Source organism: Leucoraja erinacea, chromosome 9 (genome assembly GCF_028641065.1).
Source record: "Leucoraja erinacea ecotype New England chromosome 9, Leri_hhj_1, whole genome shotgun sequence".
Classification (NCBI taxonomy): Eukaryota; Metazoa; Chordata; class Chondrichthyes; order Rajiformes; family Rajidae; genus Leucoraja; species Leucoraja erinaceus.
The window spans coordinates 21,768,571-21,791,671 of record NC_073385.1 but is presented as its reverse complement, the minus strand read 5'-3'; the positions used below and the strand labels follow the sequence as shown (position 1 = coordinate 21,791,671).

The window sequence follows — 23,101 nt, the reverse complement described above, 5'->3', positions numbered from 1 at the left end:
TAAAGAAAGGAAAAAAGAGGTCAGGGCGTCGAAGAATGAGGAGAAAGCTGTAAAGAAGAGGGAGGGGAACAGACAAAGTGGAGGAGTCAAGCTCACGTTAAGAAAATAGATATTGACGACAAGTGGGGAAGTGGGTACTAGCGTAACCAACAAATTGGGAAAACGTGAGCATGGAAGGACGTACGGTTTGGGTCATAACGAAGGCTCACAACAGCGAGGACACATAGGCCAAACTGGAGTGGCCGTGAGGCGGAAAGAACAAACAGAGAAGAGACACCAAGGGAAAAGGGAAGGCGCGAAAGAGGCAGAAAAGAAATACCAAAAAGAAGGGGGAGATAGCGAAAAAAGGAAAAAGTGAGCGGAAAATAACAGGGAAAGAGCAGGAAGGGGAGAGGGAAGAATAAGGAGAACGGCAAAAGCAGCTCGACACAACTGATACCAGATCCCCACCCAACATGTTAGAGCAGGGATTCGGAGGCAAGGGGAAGGAAAAAATGTGGCGATGGTGGAAAGGACAACAAAGTGCCACAGCGAACGGCATCACTATGTAAATAATAGCTCATCAGGGCAGGGAAGAGAAGCACAAGGGCTAGATGGAGATAAAAATACCCAGGGCAGACAATTTAGAGTAATGCAGCTAATATAGAGGAGTGACAGAGGAGCACGACAGAGTCTAAGTGCAGGTAGGAAATATGTGGGTCTTGGGATAGTATTCGCTCATATACTATAATTCATTGTTCTTATGCTAGAAGAACTATTTGAGCAGGGAAAAAGGGTCACAATCACTATATATTAGGAAGTGGTAGAATAACATATTATGAAACGGCAAAAAACAAAATCACAGATGTCTTAGCCATAGCTCTCACAATAACCCACAGGGCAATGACAACCTGTGAAGCTGCCCAGATATCGGAGTAATTTTCTAGGCTTTATTTCCCGGTATTTACAAAGCAATATTTGCGTGGGAGAAAAAAACTTGGGGGGGGAAACGGGAAGGGGGTGACAAGGAAAGGAAAGGGGGAAAAAGGAAAGGGGGAGACAAGGGAAAAAGAAAAACGGGGGGGGGGTGGGAGGAAAAACCGGGGGTAAGAATATGAAAGGGGGGGAAAAGAGGCCACCATAACCCCATAACCCCTGACACCCACACCTAATCAAGGAACGAAGGTCAATGCTCTAAACAATTTTAAAAATCTTTAATTGACCTTAGGCTCCACCGCCGTCTGCGGAAAATTAAATTCCACTGGCTGATATCAAACAACCACCCTACGTGATGAAAATACTTCACCTTCTGCCTGCTCCTTTCGTAGGAAAGGCTAACGTCCTTTTATTCTTGACAGATATGGTCTCCTGATTTCCTACAAACATCCCTCGGAGAGGATATGCGCAAGGTAAACAATCACACTGGTATTGGTGATAAAGGGAAACACTTAATACGACATAAAGTGAAAAGCAGGGAATGAAAAGCCAGGTTTACAAGAGAGAGAGATGGGAAATGTGGGGGCCAAATGCGGAGGAAACAGCGGGAAGTGGAACATATTATAGCGACAAAGGTTGAGGGTTCTGGGGTGGGGAAATGGGCAAGCAAAGGAAAGTAGTTTAGACGAAGAGAAGGGGGGGGGGAAGGGGAAGAAGACCAGACGAGCACAAAAAGAGTAGAAAAAAAATCGAGAAAATGAAGGGAGAAGGAGAAGATATGGCGAATAGGTGGTGTGGATGGCAAGCGAACAGAACTGAGGGTAGTGGACAACAGTCAAAGAAGAAGATAAGGAATTGAAATCGGTTTGGAAGGAAAGGATAAGGAAAATATGGAGGGGTGATAGGGCGAAGGGGATGCGGAATTGTATGTCGGTTTAGACTGGCAAGAGGCAGTACTAGGGCATACATTAAATAAGTGGAAGCTTCAGGGTCTGGCAACCATCGAACCCACCACCGTCACCTGCCTGTTAGGGACGCAGATAAACAGAAAGTTGTGAGATAGAAACATGTGATTCGTCTTCAACATTATGCCATGGTACTGGCTACGAGCCTGCTTTACCCCATGCTCCAACTCATGAAGCTCTATGAGGCATGGACGGTAGGAAGCTAACTGTAGTTCTAGAGCTCTCAATCTCGACGTCAGCATCTTGTTCAGCAGCGCTTGACTCAAGGGGGTTCCATCTCTATCAGTGTACAGGGAACCACAAAATGTACTTATAATCAATGTGTGGATCAATGCCACTCGAGCAGAAGTAGAGCTCCTCAGCAAACACTGGAGACCATAGTAGCCCGGACCACTTACAGTCAGAGGCTGTCTGACTCTATATTCCTCCGTAATAATGAGTGAGGCACAGAGGTGCAAAGTCATAAACAATGGGGAATCTCATACACTGTGTGTTTAATTCAGGCAAACTGCGGTTTCACACAGCGTTGCGCTGTGAATGACAACAACTGGGCTGCGACAATAGTGTGTAAAAGCGAACGAAATAGTGGTGCAAAACAGACAGATGTGTGACTGGATAATTGAGTAGGCAAGGTATTTGGAACAGGTACGGCGATAAAAATAAAAAGGTGACCTTATAGGGTTGGATAACACTGTGAATAGAATTAGGGTCACGGCGGCTGTTAAAGAAAAAAGCGACAAGTTATAAAGGATAGGGTAAATTGATTCAATATAATTCCTGATACTCGTTGTACCTGGTGGCTAGGATAGGCATTACAGCACAAGGTTTATGTCACCAGTGGTTGTGGAATGGTAGATACTGAGTATTAGGCAACGGATAATCATTGTGGGTCAAAAATTTAACTAGAGGGGCTGTGGTCGATCGATGCTAGTGATGTAGGAGAGAGAAGCCTAATTCATAGAGAATAAGGAGAGGAGAAATGAGTAAGGTAAAAGGGGGGAGGGTGCGAAGCAGAAAAAAGGGATATGGAGGGAACAGGAGGGGACATAAGCCAGGGGGCAGGGTCACAGAGTAGGACAAGAGACTTGATGGAATTTAGGTGATCCAATATTGCTGATAGATGGGAAATGGATAGTACTCGTATGCTCATCTACATGCAGCCGTTTCCGCTAAAGAGCAATAGCACGATCGCGTGATGGGTCTCTGTGACTGAAAAAATTAGAATGCGAGGGTGGGGGGCACTCAGCAGCGCATAGTGCAGCATTGTAACTCGTGACTGGAGCTATCTGCTCCTTTGCATGCAGTCCCCTTCTCATTCACTACCGGGGCAATGTACTAGATCAGCCTCCCCCATATGCACATATTCCGACATAAGCAGGGTATGCAGTGTGCTAACGGATGCAATCACTACCCTGAATCCTAATGAGAGCGGATATGGTGTTAAGATAGTGGCCTTTACACTCATCGGCGAACAGACTAACAGTTTAATATATTTCGTTGTCCTGTATCTGTCCTGAATGTGGGACGGAAATGAAATAATAACCAGGATAGAGGGGGAACTATGAAACAAGGGGCGGTGGGTCAAACAAGGTGCCCGTTCGTGCACAGCCACTGGTCGACAGTGAGGTGAGGGGAAGGACAACAAACAAAATAGGCATATTGCTATGGATCAAAAAAAAGAATCGGGAATAGCAGAACAGCATAGGAGATTGTAGATCAAAGTACTAAAAAAAACTCGTCGCTATCGATACCCTCTCTAATCCTACAATCCTGTATGTCTGTACGTCAGGGGGGGTAAGGGGGAAGGGGAATGAAAATGATCCAATATGGGACTACACACAACAAGGAGGGGGAGCTACAGGCGTCGGACAAGCAAGGCACGATAACTGGGGGGATAAACGAAGGGTGCGAAACGTGAATGACAGCGCACATGACTGAAACCAAGTCACTAACTGACCTGGAGCAGCCCCCTGGTGTGACATGGACAGTGCAAGTCGGGGGTGACAGCCGTTGAGTACTGCTGACGCTGTACAAGAATGCAAGTACTAACCAGCACTGCACCACTGTGTGCTAGCCCTATATGTCAACAGGCATATATGCGCTACACTGCAGATGCTCCACAGCTTTGAATACAATAGGAGGCAAAACGAGATGGAAATGAGGATACAACATGGCTAGGGTAATTCATTCATGAGCGCTATGATACATTGGTGAATGTGGAGATTGGTAAACGGCAGTCATACCTACAATGTAAAGTGGGGTGACACAACGGGAACTAGTATAAAATGTGAGACAACATGGAGAAATAGTGCAAGTTAACCAGGGCTATAATAATCACGGGCAAGTAGGATAAATAGGTAAGGGAGAAAGACAGGGCGGGGAGTGGAGGTGACAGCCATCCAAAAAGCACAAGCCCTCCAACAGGCTTGCAGAAGGTGGAAGCCGCATCTTGGAACCAGATGTTTCTAACACAAAGATGTAGTGGGGGATACGGTCGGAGGGGAGGTCGGGGGTATCGTGTGTGCGAGTTTGTGCTGCGTAAATACAAGACAGAGAAGGGAACAGGCCGGTCCGTGGGCCAATACAGCACTCTGGACGGAAATCGCGAGAATAGAGGTACAGACAGGGGCGCAAGAGGGTACGTGCAACAAGCGAGTCCAAGGGAGCATGGTGGAGGGTACAGAAGCAGTCAAGAGGACAAGGTGAAGAGTGCATGAATAACAACGTGCCTGCCGCGATGGCGAAAGAACGCATGACAGCTAGGAAGGAAAGAGGGTGGTTCCAAAGTCGCAGCGATCCAGCTGTATAGGCGCAAGAGGAGCTTCCACAATGCTCTTCAAAAAGAAGACTAAAGCTAATGAACGGTTGAAATGCAACCAAGTGTGGCGTCGCAACGAAAAGAACAGGAAACGCGTCCAGGAATGGTAAGTAGAAGTAGCAGGAAGGACGGCGTCATGGAAGGGCGTGGTTCCCAGTTCTGATAATGCCGGAGGAAGAGTGACCGGGCCGAAAAAGAAGGGGGTATTAGAATGAATAGCAGAAGTCTGTTTCACACTCTAAGAAATCTGAGTCACGAGGGGGGAAAGGTGGAAGGGTAAGCGCCCTACTGTACCTGGAGCGGGGGGAGTAACTGAGTGGTAAGTACAGTATATTACCACGGACAAGGATGTCCCAATCGGTGTACTTAATCAGAGATGTTGGTGACATAGTGAACTACGCCAGCAAGTTATCGGTCCTATTTTTTGTAGGACCCACGTGCCATGTCACTCTTTAAAAGGAAGGGCCTCCACAGGTGGCTAGTGCGTCAGGTAGGAAGTGACTGCCCAACAGGAAAATCGCATAGGGCTTGCAAGTTTGCATTTAAATGGCCACACCCTTGCAGTGGGTCTAGATGAGGCGCCTTTGTAGGGCTGTATGCTGTTGAGAGTACATAAGTGTTTAGCGCAGTAACTCCGTGTCTCGGGGAGATTCAAGTCGGGCGAATGCGGTGACAGAGTATATGGCAACTAGCTGAAAGTGTTAAACAGTGGCGGCGTAGAAAATAGAGCTTCCGCCTTAGATCACACGTTCACATAGGGATAGGAATTGAATGAATGGCGCATGTCGTCCCAATGGCGTGAAGTCTCCTCCAGCACGTTCAAGTCATGGTGCTGATGCTCTGCACAAACCTATGTTGCCATTTTCGCTGCCTTCTACCCCCAGGTAACCATTGGGACACGCCCAGTGTCGATCAAGCATCTCTATAGGTGAAAACTATTGTGCATGGTTTAGTGCTATAGGTAATTCTGTAATGCATAAACCTGGCGATAGGCGTCAATTAACAGACGTATAGAGAGGTCCGCTTAACTTTCCCATTTACGGGGCACTGTCGGGATATGTAAAAGCATGGGTAGTAAAACGAAAAGAGTGCTTAGTAGACGAGGACATTCCTAGGTTCCAGATTCTGTATTCTGGAGATACGCCACTAGTTGGATTTCGGAATGTTTATGTTTATGTGTTGTGCATTAAGTAATGGTACCAAAGAGCTGGTGTCAGGATGTATCAAAACATACGAGTTGCAACCTATCATAAAGTACAATCGATCCAACTGAGAGTAGGCTGTAGATTAGGTAATACTAGAGCTGGCACAAGTGGAAAGGGTCCAATGCGGTTCCTTGAATTGTTGACACTGATCCTCCAAGGAGTAGGGGGCGGCAGCAGGCAGGAAGGGGAAGTAGATTCAAGGTAGAGCTTAAAGCTCGAAGTGTGGGTCACTATCATGAGAGGAGAGGGATCATCGTTTTTAGTAAAGGGGCAGGAAAAGCAACTTTTATTTGAGGGAGGGGGTAGAGCGGGAGACGGAGGGGGGAGGTGTAAAAGGCCAGGGAGGAGTGCCAGTAGACGCGTTGAGGACACAAGTCCGGAGGCTTGGAAAGATAGGGTAGGGGCACTGGGAGGAGGGGGAAGGAAAAGCGGGATAACGCAGAGAGGGTTGCTCCCAGTAGACGGATAGGTTATAGTGAGGGAAGGAGCAGCTTAGGGTGTAGAAAGAGAGGGACTGGCCTGCGTCCTACCTCTGGTAGAGCGGGAGGGCGGTTGAGAGGGAGGGCTATAGCCAACAGGTCCCCGGGGGTCCAGAGAGGGAGGAGCTATAGAAACCCATAGGGACTGAGCTGTGAATGCAAATCCAATAATAATGAGAAACCAAATCTAAAACGATGCCGTCGCTCACCCTAAATCATCCGCACAGCACCCCCAACTTGCTGCCCTAAATGTGCCTGACTGATAAACCGTGGTTGCTTCGGGGAATTCATGGTCAACTGGACCCACATAGTGACATCCGCGGCGGCAGTAAATATACTACAGAGAGGAAGTTTTTTGACAACGTTCTCTAAGAGTACAGTTTGGGGAACAGAGCCAAGGACTGGCCCATATATAGTGGGAAATAATCTAGGGAGCGTGCAGAGAGTGAGGAGTGGCACGTTGGAGGGAGCAGAGAGGGAGGGGAGAAGAGAGGAGGAGTGTTCCATTTTAGTGAGGGAAAAGGGGGGAGGGTGAATAAAAGGGGAGATAGGCAGGGCAATGAAGATTGGAAGGTGGTAGAGGGGGGAGGGGTTGACTGGAGGGGAGGGGAAGCAGGGGAGGAGAGGGGGGGAGGGAGGAAACAGAGAAGGAAGTGGCAAGAAAAGAGGTCTAAGATCAGGCAAAGAAAAGAGGGGAGAAGGGAAGGGGGGAAAGAGGGAGGAGGGCAGAGAGAAGGACGAATCAGAAGGGAAGGGGGCTTGGGACGGAGGGGAGGTGAGAGAGGGAGGGGTGCTGCGAGTCGGATGCTGAGAGGGATGGGGGCCAGAGGAGGGAAAGGAGCAAGAGCGAGGGAAGATTGGGACGAGGAGAAGAAAGGAAATAGGGGACGCAGAGAGGAGGGAGGCTGAGAGGGAGGGTAAATATAGGCGACATGAAAACGGGAAATAAAAAAGAGAACGGGGAAGGCAAGAGGATGGAAAGCGGCGAGGGAAAAGAGATAGCGAGGAGAGGAAAGAAAAGATAGAGGGAAGGCGAGGATATAGGCGGGGAGTAGGAAGTCGAGAGACTGAAAGAAAGGAGGGGAGAAGGAGAGCGGGATCAAAAGGGAAAGGAAAGAGGAGGAGAGAAAGAATCGGGCAATGATAGGGGGGGAGAAGGAAAGGAAAGGAAAGAATGAGAAAAGAAAGAAGGGAGAAGAGAAAGGAAGGAGGAAAGCGGGGGAAAAGAATAAGGAGGGGGAGAAGGAGACGGGGGAAAAAAAAAGGAGGAAGAAAAGGGGGGAAGGGGTAAGGAGGGAAGAAGAAAAAAAAAAGAAGAAAAGAGGATGGGAGGGGGGAAAAAAAAAAGAGGAAAAAGGAAAGAAGTCCCTGGGATTGATAAATTTGTAATAACACACGAACGTGAAAATAGCAGATTAAATTAGTAGGAATGTCATCAAAATAATAGTGTACAGTCGATTATAGGACAACGTAACATGTACCACACAGAGAATATAATTCGCACAAAGGAGGACTGGTGGAGGGATAGGTATAATGGATAAAAAGATTCGTTGACAGCACTTTCAGTACAGATCACTGCTCCGAATTTTTTTTGCATAAAATAAAGATTAATAAACGAACAAGAAGAAAAGGCTGAGGGTATCAATAGGTGTCAAAAGGACAATATTTTCTCATGGAACGATGGGGAAGAATACACAGTAGTGTATTGATGTCAGTCCCAAAGAAAGGGCCCCCACCAACACGTGGATGATTAGAAGATGAGAAATAGATATAGGTGACGCGCAGGACGCAACAGGGTGGGCCATAACTGGCTGTAGAGGGTTGAGCGCTGTTTTGGGTGCAGTGATGAGCGTAGATTAGGGGAAAGGGTGGGCGTTGGAGAAAGAAGGAGAAGAAAATATGGTAGGTACAGAGTTGTCGCCCATTACTCTGCGTACGCCACTCACTTGTAGTTCGATGTTCAGACGTGTCAGAATTAAAATTTATATTGAAACAAAATTGCGATTAATCCAACTTATGCAGGGGGATTGCGGGGGTGGCGCGCTGCGAGGCAGGGGTATAAGCGGCCGGACCGGGGGCAGCGGGGGGTGAGAGAATGACTGTCGAATGAGAGTGCCGAATGCCCACACAGAAAGATTAATTGGAGGGTTGTTGATCACTCGAAATGAAAATGGGATAAGCTTGGCTGAAAGTAAACAAAGACTGCTAGCTTATATGTAAACAAGGTATTAGGCTGTGGGGTAACGCAGGGAACTAAGTCCAAGGTAGAGCCCGAGAGGTCCAGTAAATACACCTCGCACGTGGAAAGAACACGATAAGGGAAATAGGGGCATCACGGTAAAAAAAAATATCGTGTCGAGACCCTATCTTCTGAGCTTTCTACAAGATCCGACTCTTAACTGCCATGGGCCAGTTCAGTTTTTAGTCTCTACAAGTTACTACCACTGTAAACATGGAATGAATATAGATAAGCAGGGGAGGATGGGACATATAAATGGGCGGGGAACGTATGGACTAAAGCAACCATAGAACGGAAGCATAAGATGGGCGAGGAAAGTCTGAAGTGGGTGCTAAACAAAAAAATCCAAAGCGAGATAATATTGGGTATCGGAACACAGAAGAGAACAAATGTGAAAGTAAAACAATGACTGCGGTAATGAAAACAGGTGCAAGAGAAAAAAATTGCTGGGTTTAAACTGAATATGGAGACCGACAGTGAGTGAGGTGTAAAGTGGCCCTAGGGACGAATAGCAGAGCGAGTCGTGGCTGGAGAAAAAAAGTGGAAGATGGAAGGATGGTGTGTGGGTCATGTGCGAAAGGCCGGGCCTTCTTCAAAGACGCTTCATGTAGAAAGGTATTACGAGGTAAAGGAAATAAGAAACAAAGGGCAGCACATATTTGAAATGGAAAAGTAGGAGATAGAACTCGTCGTGCGTGAGGTCAGGGAAAATACAAGGAACGAATAGTTGAAAGAATGGTGAAAAAAAAATGGGTCAAAAAAAAGGAAAATAGAAGGAACCTACAAGGCGGGGAAGGGGGAGGACGTGGTGAGGAAACAAAAGGTATCGATAGGAAAAGACGATGGACTGATAATGAAAAAAAAGAGGAGGGAAAGACGCCAAATGAAAAAAACATGACCAAAGCTACGCCACCATATCAGACAGAAACATAATGATCGATGCGAGGAGAGCCCGCCAAAGGAAAATTTTTCTCAACTGGCCAAAAAAATGAGTTTCTCATAGGGACAACACGATGAAAATGTGCTGGGAGGCCAGCATCTGGGGGAAAAGTCACCTAAGGTAAAACTAAAACGCGACTCAATTCACTGTATTAAAGAAAGGTGGGAAAGCAAAAAGAATTTTAAAATAAATGCAGCAGGGAGGGCAATGTGAGGTAGGATGTGTGAGCGTGGTGAGAGTCTCGCGGGACTGCAGAATGGGGTGGTGGCGGTGGCGCATGGGGGGGGTTCGGTCGGGATATGAATACTTAATTCAAAAGGGAGAGAGAAAAGGCTAAGACATGAATAAAAAAGGAGGGGGAAAAACGAATCATCAAAATATAAAGATCAGAGCGAGTTCTGGGGAGTATGAATGTGAGGAAGGACAAGGAACCGGGGATCCGTTAGGTTGAGGGTTAAGATGTTCAGCACATGACACTGCCAGGGAATTTGCAATCACCTTTTTCAAAGGGTCGGACTTAGTGATTTTAGAACATTTTAGTTTCCTGATTTGTTGGTCTCTGGAAACATCAGAGGTTGAAGGGAGACGTGATGGAAGTAAATGGTAGACAGTCAGAACCTTTTTCCCAGAGAGGAAATGTTTAACACTGGAGGGCATAACTATAAGATGAAAAGTTTATTGGAGATGTGTGAGGCATGTTTTTTACACAGAGTGGTGGGAGTTTGTGACATACTGCCAGTGATGGTGGTGGAGTCAGATACAATTGTGATGTTTAAGAGGCTTTGAACTGGCACATGGAAGTGCAGAGTAAAGAGCGATGTGGATTATGTACTTGCGGATGAGATCAATTTAACTAGGCAGCATGTTCACCACAAACATTACGGGATAATGGGTCTGTTTATATGCTGTACTGTTCTATGTTCTATCGTAGGTTAAAGAAAAATAACATTTTGATGTTTGCACAGGGTGGAGATTCACAGATCAGCCTGTCTGCCTTCTCTCACAGCGACAGTGCTTCATCAACACAATCTCTCTCACATGGTGGAGTTCCAGAACTACTTGTTGGCTTATCGTACAACGCCACAACAGGACGGCTCTCTGTCGAAGTGATCAAAGGTAGTCACTTTCGAAACTTGGCTCTCAACAGGCCGCCCGGTGAGTGAGATATATGTTTATTGGAGCAGACTAGTTGTGATGTATCAAGCTAATGTAAAAAAAAAAATCATACTTGTCACATTTCCCTTTCTCTCCGCACAAGCAGTCACGGGTTTGTCATAACACCCCATCTGGTGCAGTTCTATTGGAAACCTGCCATCCCATCCAGTCTGGCCTCATTGTAATTCCAGACACATCCATGTGTTTTGGGATTGCCACTCATTTTATGGGGTGTTTGGGAATTGGGAGCTTTGCCAATGTCACCCACATATTGTGTGCAAATATATAAAACATTCACAATGGCTAGTTTCCGTACATATAATATCACTGTAGGAGGCCATTTGGCCCTTAGAGTCCATGCTGGCTCTCAAAGCAATTATTTCAATCCTTTATTTCCTAATTTCCTGATAACCTACACTCTTTGACTGAACTTCAACTCTCCCTGATTCTCCAGCCACTGCATCCCTTCTATATCAGGGCCGACCTAAAGTGGCCAGTTGATCTATCGACCAGCATATCTTTAGGAGGTGGGAGAAATCTGGAGCAGTTAATCATTGACGTTCTGCAACACAGCACTGTCTGCTGCACCACTGACCTGCCCAGACAGAGAGACCAGTTGGCTAGTCCTACATAGTTTTGTAGTCAATCACTGCCCACATTGTAATATCCTGGGAGAGGCTGAAAAATGTGACATAACATTGCAAGATGCCACGGTGAAAGATGGAAGCTGCCGTGTATGATCCTCCTCCATGGGGCAGGTGTGTCTAGAACTGGAGAACACTTTGGATCCACGTTCGTTTCAGAGATACAGCGCAGAAACAGGCCCTTCGGCCCACCGAGTCCATGCTGACCAGCAATCCTCGTACACAAGCATTATCCTACATACTAGGGGCAATTTACTTTTTTTTTAACCCAAGCCAATTAACCTGCAAACCTGTAAGCCTTTGTGGGAGCAAACCAGAGAAAACCCACACAGGTAACGGGGAGAATGTATAAATTCCGTAGAGACAGCATCCGTAGTCGGGATCGACCTGTGTTTCTGGCGCTGTAAGGCAGCAACTCTACCGCTGTCCCACCATACTCCTGGAACAGCTTTGATAGGCATCTTGGTCAGCATGGATGAGTTGGGCTGAAGGGACAGTTTTCGTGTTGTATGGCTCCATGACTCTAGCAGCGTAACTAGGCTAAGCATTTGACCTGCCAACATGCAAGATGCTACAGTTTACTGTGTTGTCCACCAAACATGTGACCAATCCCCTGTATAGTTCTTCTTCTATCACTTGGGAATGTTCTATTTTTTGCACTAGTTAACGTCCACAAAATGTCACGTCAGTATGTAACATCTATAAAACGACACAAAGTGCTTGAGTACCTCAGCAGGTCAGGCAGCATCTCTGGAGATGGGTAGGTGGTGTTTTGGGATGAGACCCTTCTGTAACATCTATATCCAGTCAGTAAAGAAAATAGGAAGTTGCAAAAACTCATTTGACACCTTTCAGAATTGATCTGTGATAATTGGGTCTCAAATCAGATCCACGGCCACTTTCTACTGATGGAGGCTCCAATCAATTCTCAGTGCTCGATTTTCTAATTCTCTATTCACCGTGCCTGCAAGAAATTGTTGTTTTCTTAAAAACTGGGAAGTACCTAACCGTACTATCAATCATACTCAATATGCAAGTGGGTGGGATTCTCATTTAGGAGGGATTTTATTAAAAAATAATGTAAATCTAAAACTACAGCATCAACAAAGAACAAAGCTTTTGCCAAGTGTGTGGATGGATGACCAAGAATATACAATATACAAGTTTGGAGGCCCCTGCTCTAAACTAAACTAAATCATCAGCAAGCTTTGTTACATTGCAATCGGTCCCCTCATCCAAGTCATTCAGACTGACTTTGAGCACCTGGGACCAGCACTAATTCCTGTAACATCTTGTTAATTACAAGTTGTCAACCCTAAATGTACTATATTGTGTATTTTAACCAGTCCTCAATCTATGCCACTTCATACCCATATGTTTTAATTTTGTGTAATCTCATCAAAAACCTTCCGAAAATCCAAATATATCCATCCAGTGTTCTTTCAGCTCCATGCATCCTCAAAACGCTCTCAGGAATTTATCAAACTTGATTTTCCTTTCATAAGTCCACGTTCTCTCTACCTAATCTCATTATTTAAGTGCCTGGTGAAGTACAGATTTGTTTCAATGTTTGGCTGACTGATGGTGTGCTAGTTTTATTTCCTCGAGGAGAAATATCTCCTGGTTTGAAGATTGCCTCCTGAATGCTGCAGAGAAGTTGGGCAAATTATTCTTTCATTGTTCACAGTTGTAAATATTTTACTTAACTTCCTTCCAGATTGCACAAATTATTATTATTTAGTCAATGCATTATATCGACACTTACTGGTAATAGATTATAGACTTTAGACTTGGCCCTTTGCCCCGACCAGCGATCATCTTGTACACTCGCACTATCCTACACACCAGGGAGAACTTACAATTTTTTTACTAAAGCCAATTAACCTACAACCTGCATGTCTTTGGAGTGTGGAAGGAATCCAGAGCACCCGGAGAAAACCCACATGGTCACAGGCAGAATGTACAAACTGTACAGACAGCACCAAAAAAAATGATTGAACTTGGATCTCTGGCACTCCAACCGCAGCGCCACCGTGCTGCCCTAGATAGAGTCATAGATTGATACAGTGTGGAAACAGGCCCTTCGGCCTAACTTGCTCACACCGGCTAACATGTCCCAGCTACACTGGTCCCATCTGCCCACGTTTGGTCCATATTCCTTCAAACCTTTCCTATCCATGTACCTGTTTAAATGTTCGGATAGATTCTTAAATGGTGGAAATCACCTTTTGTGTGAAAAAGTTACCCCTCAGATTCCTATTAAATCTTCACCGTAAACCTATGTACTATGGTCCTTGATTCACCTACTCTGGGCAAGAGACTCTGTGTATCTACCCGATCTAGTCCTCTCATTATGCAGTGCAGTTGTACTTAAAATCAACAAACTATGGATCTGCTGCCTTGATGATATAACATCAAATGAATAGTAGAAACTAGTGCAAAAAGAAAAAATTGTCGGTGGAAATCAGCAGGTCGAACAGTATCTGTGTAGTCAAAGGGATTGTTGATGTTTTGAATCAAGTCTCCGCATCAGGTCCTGATGCAGGGTCTCGACTCGACACATCAAGTATCCATTTGCATCCACACTTGCCGGACTGCCTGATTTCCTCCAGCCGTCTGTTTTTGGTTCCAGACTACAGCGTGTGCAGCCTCTTGCGTCTCCCAACAGCAGAAACTAATTGGTTATTTGGCTGCCGTGCATAAAGCCAATTTTCTGAACAATAACTGACTTTGATGAATTTTGAAGCTGAGAATATTTGAAAGCCACTCTTAGGAAGGCTGGATAGTAAAATTAAAAAAATAATTATTGAGGCACTATTATGACGTCAGAATGTTGCCTTCGTGAGTGTTCATTCTTTTTTCCCAGCAGACGGGGCCATGGAAACTAAAGTCATCTTTTGTTTAACTTAACCCTCCCTCCTTCCCTCACTTCCTCCCTCCTTCCCTTCATTCTCTTTTTATCGATTTCAGCGAAACTGAGTTTGGAAGCTGAATAAAATATACGGTTACTCCTTGCTGAATCTTTAGTGCTGATGTGTGGGGCGGTTAAACTTATTTTATCATAAAAATGTTACTCTTCTGTCATAGAAACATAGAAAATAGGTGCAGGAGTAGGACATTCAGCCCTTCGAGCCTGCACCGCCATTCAATATGATCATGGCTGATCTTCCAACTCAGTATCCCGTACCTGCCTTCTCTCCATACTCCCTGATTCCTTTAGCCACAAGGGCCACATCTAACTCCCTCTTAAATATAGCCAATGAACTGGCCATCATGGAGACTCCCTGATAACACACAGAGAGTTGTGAGTCTGTGGAATTCCCTGCCTCAGAGGGCAGTGGAGGCCGGTTCTCTGGATACTAATCAAGAGAGAGCTAGACAGGGCTCTTAAAGATAGCGGATATGGGGAGAAGGCAGAAATGGGGTACTGATTGTGGATGATCAGCCATGATCACATTGAATGGCAGTGCTGGCTCGAAGGGCCGAATGGCCTACTCCTGCACCTATTGTCTATTGTCTATAATAGTAATTACCGGGAAGTTTCCAGAGCAGTGTCAGATTAAGTGACAGGGTCCTCATCTCAGCTGCTTGTGAGAAATTCTGATACTTTGGAAACAACTCACTGTATTTTGGGCAATTTCTAGGCTTTAGAGATGCAGCGTGGAACAGGCCCTTCGGCCCACTCGTGATTGCCCCGGTAGACCAACACAATCCGACACACTAGGGACAATTTACAATTTACAAAAGCTACAATTTACAATTTACAAACCTGTACATAACCATATAACCATATAACAATTACAGCACGGAAACAGGCCATCTCGACCCTTCTAGTCCGTGCCGAACACATAATCTCCCCTAGTCCCATATACCTGCGCTCAGACCATAACCCTCCATTCCCTTCCCATCCATATAACTATCCAATTTATTTTTAAATGATAAAAACGAACCTGCCTCCACCACCTTCACTGGAAGCTCATTCCACACAGCTACCACTCTCTGAGTAAAGAAGTTCCCCCTCATGTTACCCCTAAACTTCAGTCCCTTAATTCTCATGTCATGTCCCCTTGTTTGAATCTTCCCTACTCTCAGTGGGAAAAGCTTTTCCACGTCAACTCTGTCTATCCCTCGCATCATTTTAAAAACCTCTATCAAGTCCCCCCTTAACCTTCTGCGCTCCAAAGAATAAAGCCCTATCTTTGGAGTGTGGGAGGAAACCGGTGCATCCGTTGATAAACCCAAGCGAATCAGGGAGAACATCGAAAACACTGCAAACAGCACCCGTATCAAACTCGGGTCTCTGGCGCTGTACGGCAGCAACTTTACTGCTGCGCCACCGTGCCGCCCATCCACTGTGCCGTTTTCTTTGGGTCTTTTTTGGAAAAAGCCTTGAGGGAGTGTGAAAGTTTGTGGTACTTTTTTTTCCCAGGGCTCCTCCTTGCAATTAAAGTCACTGTTATGGCTGAAAGCAGAGGGAAATTTCACGCCGGGGAGCCCAAGTTAGGAAGAACTCTGGTTTTCCTGGTAGAAGGAATGTCCAGGGGTAAACATTGAGGGTAAAATAAACCCATTCGATTCCCTCTGACTGGGGGCAAGATATGGAGGCAGAATATGAAAACGGTGACACAGTCAGCATCCTGCAAAGTAGAGTATAACCTTGGATCAAAATTGATACTTTTTCGCTTTACAATCATCTCAAAGAAATGTAATACTTTAGATAGTGTTCATTTGATCAATCACAGTTAGAATGACACTGACATGCTGCAAAATAACACTGAAGGAAAGGTCAGCTGGAAAGATTCCAAGGTATTGTCTGTGGAGATTTTATTACTGCAACATGAAATTTGCTTTACCATTGAACCATTCTGTCTGCCTGAATCTGCTTCACTGCCTGCAAATCCTGCATTGCAATTATTCAATACAAAGCTTCATTGCTTTTGGAAGCCCCGGTGTAGTGGAACATTGTGGGCGTGCTGCACAATACGATATAACAGAAGGACACCAATTCCCAACGTGAGCGCACCAGAGAAAGGCATTAGCTGGAACACACGGTACGAACTTCTGAAAGAAGCAAAGAGACACTGGGAGGAAAGTCATCAATGAGTCATCAATCACATAGGAGGCATTGACCGACTGAGATCCATGGGCACAGCCGAGGCTGTTGAGAACAAATTGTACGGTAGCGTTGGGAAATAAGCAGAGCATGGATGGAAATAAACTTACTCTCCCTGCCAGATTGTTGCCCAGGGCAGTGGAGACTGAAACCTATTATCCTGACTCAAAATGGTGTCACGGTCATTTTCACCACCGATGGCGTAATCCAGATGAACAAGCAAAGACCTTCACTCTGGCAATGATGCACTTGTCAACCTTTTAGCCTGAATATTCCAAGCACAAACATTCTGGCAGTGTCCCAGAATATTCAAAAACTGAACGTTTCTGGAAGGTCCGATAGGGTCTACAAACATCTTTACACCAGAAAAAGGTAGAAAACCTGCTCGGGGGAAGCAGTATTGAGGACCATAGGTTTAAGACGATGGGGGAAACATTTAATAGGAATCTATGGGGTAGCTATTTCACACAAAGGGTGGTGGGTGTATGGGACAAGCTGCCAGAGGAGGTAGTTGAGGCAGGGACTATCCCAACATTTAAGAAACAGTTAGACAAGTAGGCACCTGAATAGTTTATTGTCACATGTGATTAGGCACAGTGAGATTTGTTGCTTGCATATACCAGTAGCAGCCACCTACTGCACTGACAAAGTTACAAAACACACTGGCTCCTCCTTTCTTCTGACTCAATTCTGCCGAGAGTCTGGAATGAATGTGAATGGCAGAGAATACATTGAGGTATATAACACCTGCTGAGTTTTAGGCTGGAGTTTGGGCAACCACCGCTTACTGCTGCACAGATAGGCCTGCTTCAACTGATGTCTGTGTATGTCTCCCACATGACACTGAGGTCTTTCCGCTGATCGCAAGGGTCCGTCCTGTAGGAAAACATTGAAAATGTTCCCAGCCCTTACCCCTTCCACCTATATTCCTCCCTCTGGCTTCACATTTTACTCCTCTTCTCTCCCCTATTGAGTCATAGTCATGCAGGACAGAAACAGGCCCTTCAGCCCAGCTTGCCCATACTGACCAAAATGCCCCATCTGTACTAATCCGACGTCCCTGGCAATCAAAACCCCCACTCCACCTGTATCCAGCTATCACTTGACAGGCTTTGTCCTGCCCCCACCTTTTCTCCAGCTTTCTCCCCCCACTACAATTAGTCAGAGCTGTCCAAATTAGTTTAGTTTAAACATTCAGTGAGTAAACAGGCTCTTTGAGTCCATGTCAACCAGCGATCCCTGCACACTAACGCTATCCTAAACACACTATGGACAATTTACAATTTTTTTACCAAGCCAATTAGTCTACAAAACTATGTCTTTAAGTGTGGGGCAAACTGGAGAAAACCTGCACCCGGAGAAAACCCGCCCAGGTCACGGGGAGAACGTACAAACTCGCTACAGACAGCATCTGTAGTCAGATCGATCTCGGGCCTCTGGCGCGTTAAAGCAGCAACTTACCTCCTTGTGACAGTGCCGATTCGAAACGTCGCCTATCCATGTCATCCAGAAATGCTGCTGGACCCACTGAGTTACTCCACTTTGTGTTATGGTTTGTAAGCCAGCATCTGCAGGTCCTTGTGTGTTCCCAGCTTAACTACTGGGGTCACAACCTGAGGAACTTAAGGGTCAATGTCTGTTATTAAGAGGATTATTGAAGAGCTGATCCAAGGGGGAGTTGATCAATGTCATACCTTCAGGAACTGAAAGGTAAGGTTTCAGTTTGCCCACAGTGATGCAGAATATTGATACTGAGCAGGCTTTATCCAACCCTGACAACAGGAAACTATACTTTCTGCTTAAAATGTCAGAAATTTGATCCGACAGAGAAGGGCTTAAATTCTACATTTTCAGAGCACAGCTTCACATTTTTGGGGATTGTGGTAACATTGGGCTCCAGGCTTTCTGACATTGTGAAGAGAAGATCTCTGGTTACCATGATGTATACAATGTCTTGATGCAGTCTAGGGCCACCACACCCATCTGTGGGAGCAATTCATTGCATCCTGAAACCTGAACTAGAAAAATAAAACCTTCATTTCTCCATGTATTCTTCTGCCAAGAGGACATTTTACTTCAGGAGGAGAAGGAGAAATGTTAGGCCCAGAGGTCAGGCAAGATCTCACATTGAACCATTCCCAAAATAGTCATAGAATCTTCCAGCGTGGAAACGTCCTTCAGCCCAATTTGCCCACACCGGCCAACATGCTCCATCTACACTAGTTCCATCTGCCTGCACTGAGATGTAAGTGTTGTTAGTTCCACAGCATCATTTCCCAGTCCTACCTGCCCTTTGTTTAGGTGTTTTGGGGCCAACTTCTCAAACTGTTTAGGTTTATTATACTCACATGTACTGAGGTATAGTAAAAAGCTTTGTTTTGCATGCTATCCAAACATATCAGATATACCATACATCAGGTGTAGAAAGGACCTGCAGATGATGGTATATACCGAAAATGGACACATCGTGCTGGAGTAACTCAGTGGGTCAGGCAGCATCTCTGGAGACTGGATCAGACTGCGTTCTTCAGTCTTCTTCAGACAGGGTCTCGATCCGAAACGTCACCCATCATTTTTCTCCAGAGAAACCGTTCTCAAGTACAATTAAGTCAAACTCAACGACAATAGATAGAGCAAAGGGGAAGATATAAAGTGCAGAATATAAGTCTCAACATTATAGCGCATCAGTTCCATAGGCGTTGTCGTCTGCATGGGGAGGATGGGCTTTGTGGGAATGGATGAGTTTGGGTGTTTGGGAGATTGGTAAATGAGATTGCAAAGAAACAAAGCAGTCAAACAGTAGCTTCATCAAACTGCCCTACCCACATTTTTTGGTCTTGTTACCACTGCCACGGGCACAATACCTTCTTTTGGCTGAACAGTCAGCATTTCAAAGTGAAGTTTGACAGCCTTTCATCCCATGTGCCAATGGTTTGCTCAGGGGATCTTGTGGCTCAGGAAAGCTATTCAGTTGTAGCGGTCTCTCTGCTGCACTCACTGCACATGCAGGCTATGAACTGAGCCAACCACACTTGCTGGCCTCTGATAGCTCTGGGCCCTCTTCACAGCCCATTGTTCATTCTGTTTTCCTCGCCTCTCCTGATCCCCTCCTGTGCACTCCAGGCAGTTGGCGACTGGACCCCAGCATCAATTTCTGCCATCTACATCTTTGGCTTTTAAATGTCATTGTAGTAGAGGTTTTAGAGTTTAGAGATACAGCGTGGAAACAGGCCCTTCGGCCCACCACGTCGAACACTGATCACTCACACAGTAGACCTATATTATCCCACTTTTTGCCTGATACACACTGGGAGCAATTTACAGAAACAAATTACAAGCTACAAACCTGCACGTCTTTGGAATGTGGGAGAAACCTGGAGCACCCGGTGAAAACTCATTCGGTCGCAGGGGGAGCATGCAAACTCCACACAGACAGCACCTGTGGGTCAGGATCGAACCCGGGTCTGTGGTACTGTGAGGCAGCAGTTCCACCGCTGGGCCACCCAGGTATGAATAGATGCCCACTGACGGTGACCAGGGACCCAGTTCACCACATACAAGGTACATGGAGATGCAGCTGTCACCCATCTGATAAACATGAATCATCTACTGTAGATGCACACTGACAGACTCTAGTGTGCTCCAGGACCTATAAGTTAGAGATCATGCCTCACCAGGAGATGTCTAGGATGCATCTGAGGCAAAATAAGGTAGAAGCTTGTGTCCAGTGTCTGGGGAGGCGGCCTAGTTTGTGTGATAGCCTGGTCTACATCCACAACTCCCTGCAATTTCTTGCGGCCTTGGGCAGACGTGTTCCCAAACCAAGTTCTGACCAATACAAAAAAATGTTTTCTCTGGTCCATCTGTAGAAATTGGGAAGAGCCACTGGAGACTTCTGAAACTGATAATGTGGGACTTTAGGCCTCCGTATTTCCTGCCCAATGGCATTGACAATACCATTCCATTGATTTCCCGTTAATTCTTCACCTGGTATTAAGATATTACCATATCTAATCTGCTTCTTTAGTGTGTGCACATTTCTCTATTTATAAATATAATTTTGTAGCTAATGAATGACATAATCTATGTAATATTTTATCTGTGATATCTGCCCATCCAATTCCTCTCCTTTCCCTCAGCTATATGATGTCATTGCCAAAATAAGGTAATCAGGAGAACTTCCTGTTAATCATCAGCCACTGCCTATAATTCTGTTTTTATTTGCAGCAATTTGGCTGGTTTGTATGACATCTGACTAATTTTCACATCTATGATTTTTGCCTTCTAATGAGAGTGCTAAGTGGCTTGGAATCTGAAAATGGACCATAACACTTCTAAACCTTTGAAATCCAGGTTCCAAGTTGTGGCTTTAATCAAATTGCAGATTTTTTTTTTCAAATTCTGATTCCTGTACAAAGCACATTTCGAACACGTACTTGCTTTGTTGGGTATAAGCTGGAGAAAGTCTAGATTTCAGTTTCAATATTGCAGTGTGAATGATTCGATTTGTGTGCCACTGTTCCAGTCTTGGTCAAGGTTTATAGAAAATCCTACCAGTCTGGATTATCTTCTGGAACATAGAAGGTTAATTCTTTTGGAATATGAGGGTGGTGCAGAGTTGTGGTGAGAGGGTAGGTGTTGATAGTGTGGTGCAGTGGTGGTGAGTGAGAGAGAGGTTGCAGGTTTCATGTTGAAAACCCAAAAAGGATGAATTTAAAAAATGGCCACTTTAAAAGCCCGGAGAATAAAATGGTCAGTTTACTTTAATGCCACACTGTTTTAAAAAACAGAAAAATATATACTGTTAATTATATATTATTTACGTCTAATTTGTAGTGCTGTGATCTATTTATTATTGTGTGCGACCACAGAATTTGACATAAACAAACTTAACTTTGGCTTTCTTCTCTGCTTGACTTTCTAGACACTTATGCAAAACTCTCTCTCCTCAACTCAGCTGGGCAGGAGATGTCCCGGTGCAAGACCTCAATTCGACGTGGTCAGCCTAACCCAGTCTACAAGGAGACTTTCATCTTTCAGGTCGCCCTTTTCCAGCTCTCGGAAGTCACGTTGATGGTCTCGATTTACAACCGGCGCAGTATGAAGCGCAAGGAAATGATCGGATGGATTTCCATGGGTCAGAACAGCAGCGGGGAAGAGGAACAAAATCACTGGCTGGAGATGAAGGAATGTCAGAGCCACCAGGTGTGCAGATGGCACACACTACTGGAATCTTAAACCTGTTTCAGTTCAATAACGGACAGCTTTCGAGACCTTTTACCTGTGCAACAGGGGTCTGTTGCGTTGCAATGTTCAAACTCATTGCTCAAACCATAACTTTGCGAATAATCCAAGAATTTATTATGTATAGCAGATTGCTTTCCAAGCATGAGAAATTCTTACAGAGATTTAAAAGCTATTTACGAGAGTTAAGTGCCTGTGGAGGAGCTATGTCACTGAAATATAATAACATTAACAAATCAGTATTTAGGATGAACATGTAGTACAGAGGAACTGTTGCTATAGATGTAAGTGCATGTTACATTAACTCTTTAATTGATCATTAGTTATTGCCAAGCCATGCATGCAAAAATAACCTGGTTCTTTATTTTCTTCCAGTGAAAGATAAGCAATCTATAATTTGTTGACAAATGCAAATACTAAATAACACTGATTTTATTTTAAAAGAAAAAAAAAAATGCTTTACAATAATAAAAACAAACAATGCAGAATGAAGCATTTGTTAAATGAAATATCCCACTAGGAATACTGTATCAGAGCCTAGAATACCCAAATCAGGCATGATGAAAACTGGCTGTGATGCAGCTTTGAATCATTACAGTGTTTACAGATCACTATACATCACTACTTGTCACCTGAAGCAGCTCTCTGCAAATTGTATGTTATTTGCTGTTGTCTCCAGTGCTAAACATTAGATTATCACATTTTTATGGCTTTTGATGATTCAACTCCCAGTACTGCATAAATAAACACTGTTGTGCTTGCCATCAGACTCATTTGAAAGTAAAACACACGGCTCTTTCTGAGATGAATGTCAAGATGAGATAAATCCAAAAGGCGTTTCTATTTTATGTAGATTCAACCAACAACGCATAAATTTACTCCTCTACTTTGCAATTTTCTTCAGTCTGACTGGAGATGACAAAAGACTTTGCCTATGCAAAACTATGGTAGGAATACAATACTACTGTAGGAATGGTGTCCTTGAGTCAGCGTGAAAACAGACCCTTCGGCACAAATTTCTCATGCCGAACAATATGCTCCATCTGCATTTGGTCCATATCCCTTTAAACCTATCCTATCCATGTACCTTAACCCCGATACTTTATGTGTGGCCACACCAATATCTTGTACAACTGTAATATGACCTCCCAATATGTGTAGGAAGGAACTGCAGATGCTGGTTTACTCAATACTTTATACACAATGCTCTGACTGATGACTTTCAAGGAACTATGTGCCTGCACTCCTAGATCTCTCTGCTTCACAACACTCCCCAGAGCACTGCCACTCACTGTGTAGTTCCAGCCCTAGTTTGACTTTCCAAATTGTAGCACCTTGCACTTCTCTGTATTAAGCTCCATTAACCATTATTCAGCCCGGCTGT

The 23,101-nt window shown here is 44.9% G+C and overlaps 1 protein-coding gene across 1 annotated transcript in view; it reads left to right on the top strand.

The window, feature by feature from the left end:
• The window catches only part of LOC129700597 (synaptotagmin-16-like), a 117,190-nt gene extending 94,699 nt beyond the window's left edge, over window positions 1–22,491 (top strand). The window contains exons 6-7 of the mRNA XM_055641216.1: window positions 10,419–10,716; window positions 21,398–22,491. Of these exons, the coding sequence (XP_055497191.1) occupies window positions 10,419–10,716; window positions 21,398–21,711 (612 nt within the window). The 3' untranslated portion in view covers window positions 21,712–22,491. The remainder of the gene's footprint in view (window positions 1–10,418; window positions 10,717–21,397) is intronic.
• The last annotated feature ends 610 nt before the right edge of the window (window positions 22,492–23,101 follow it).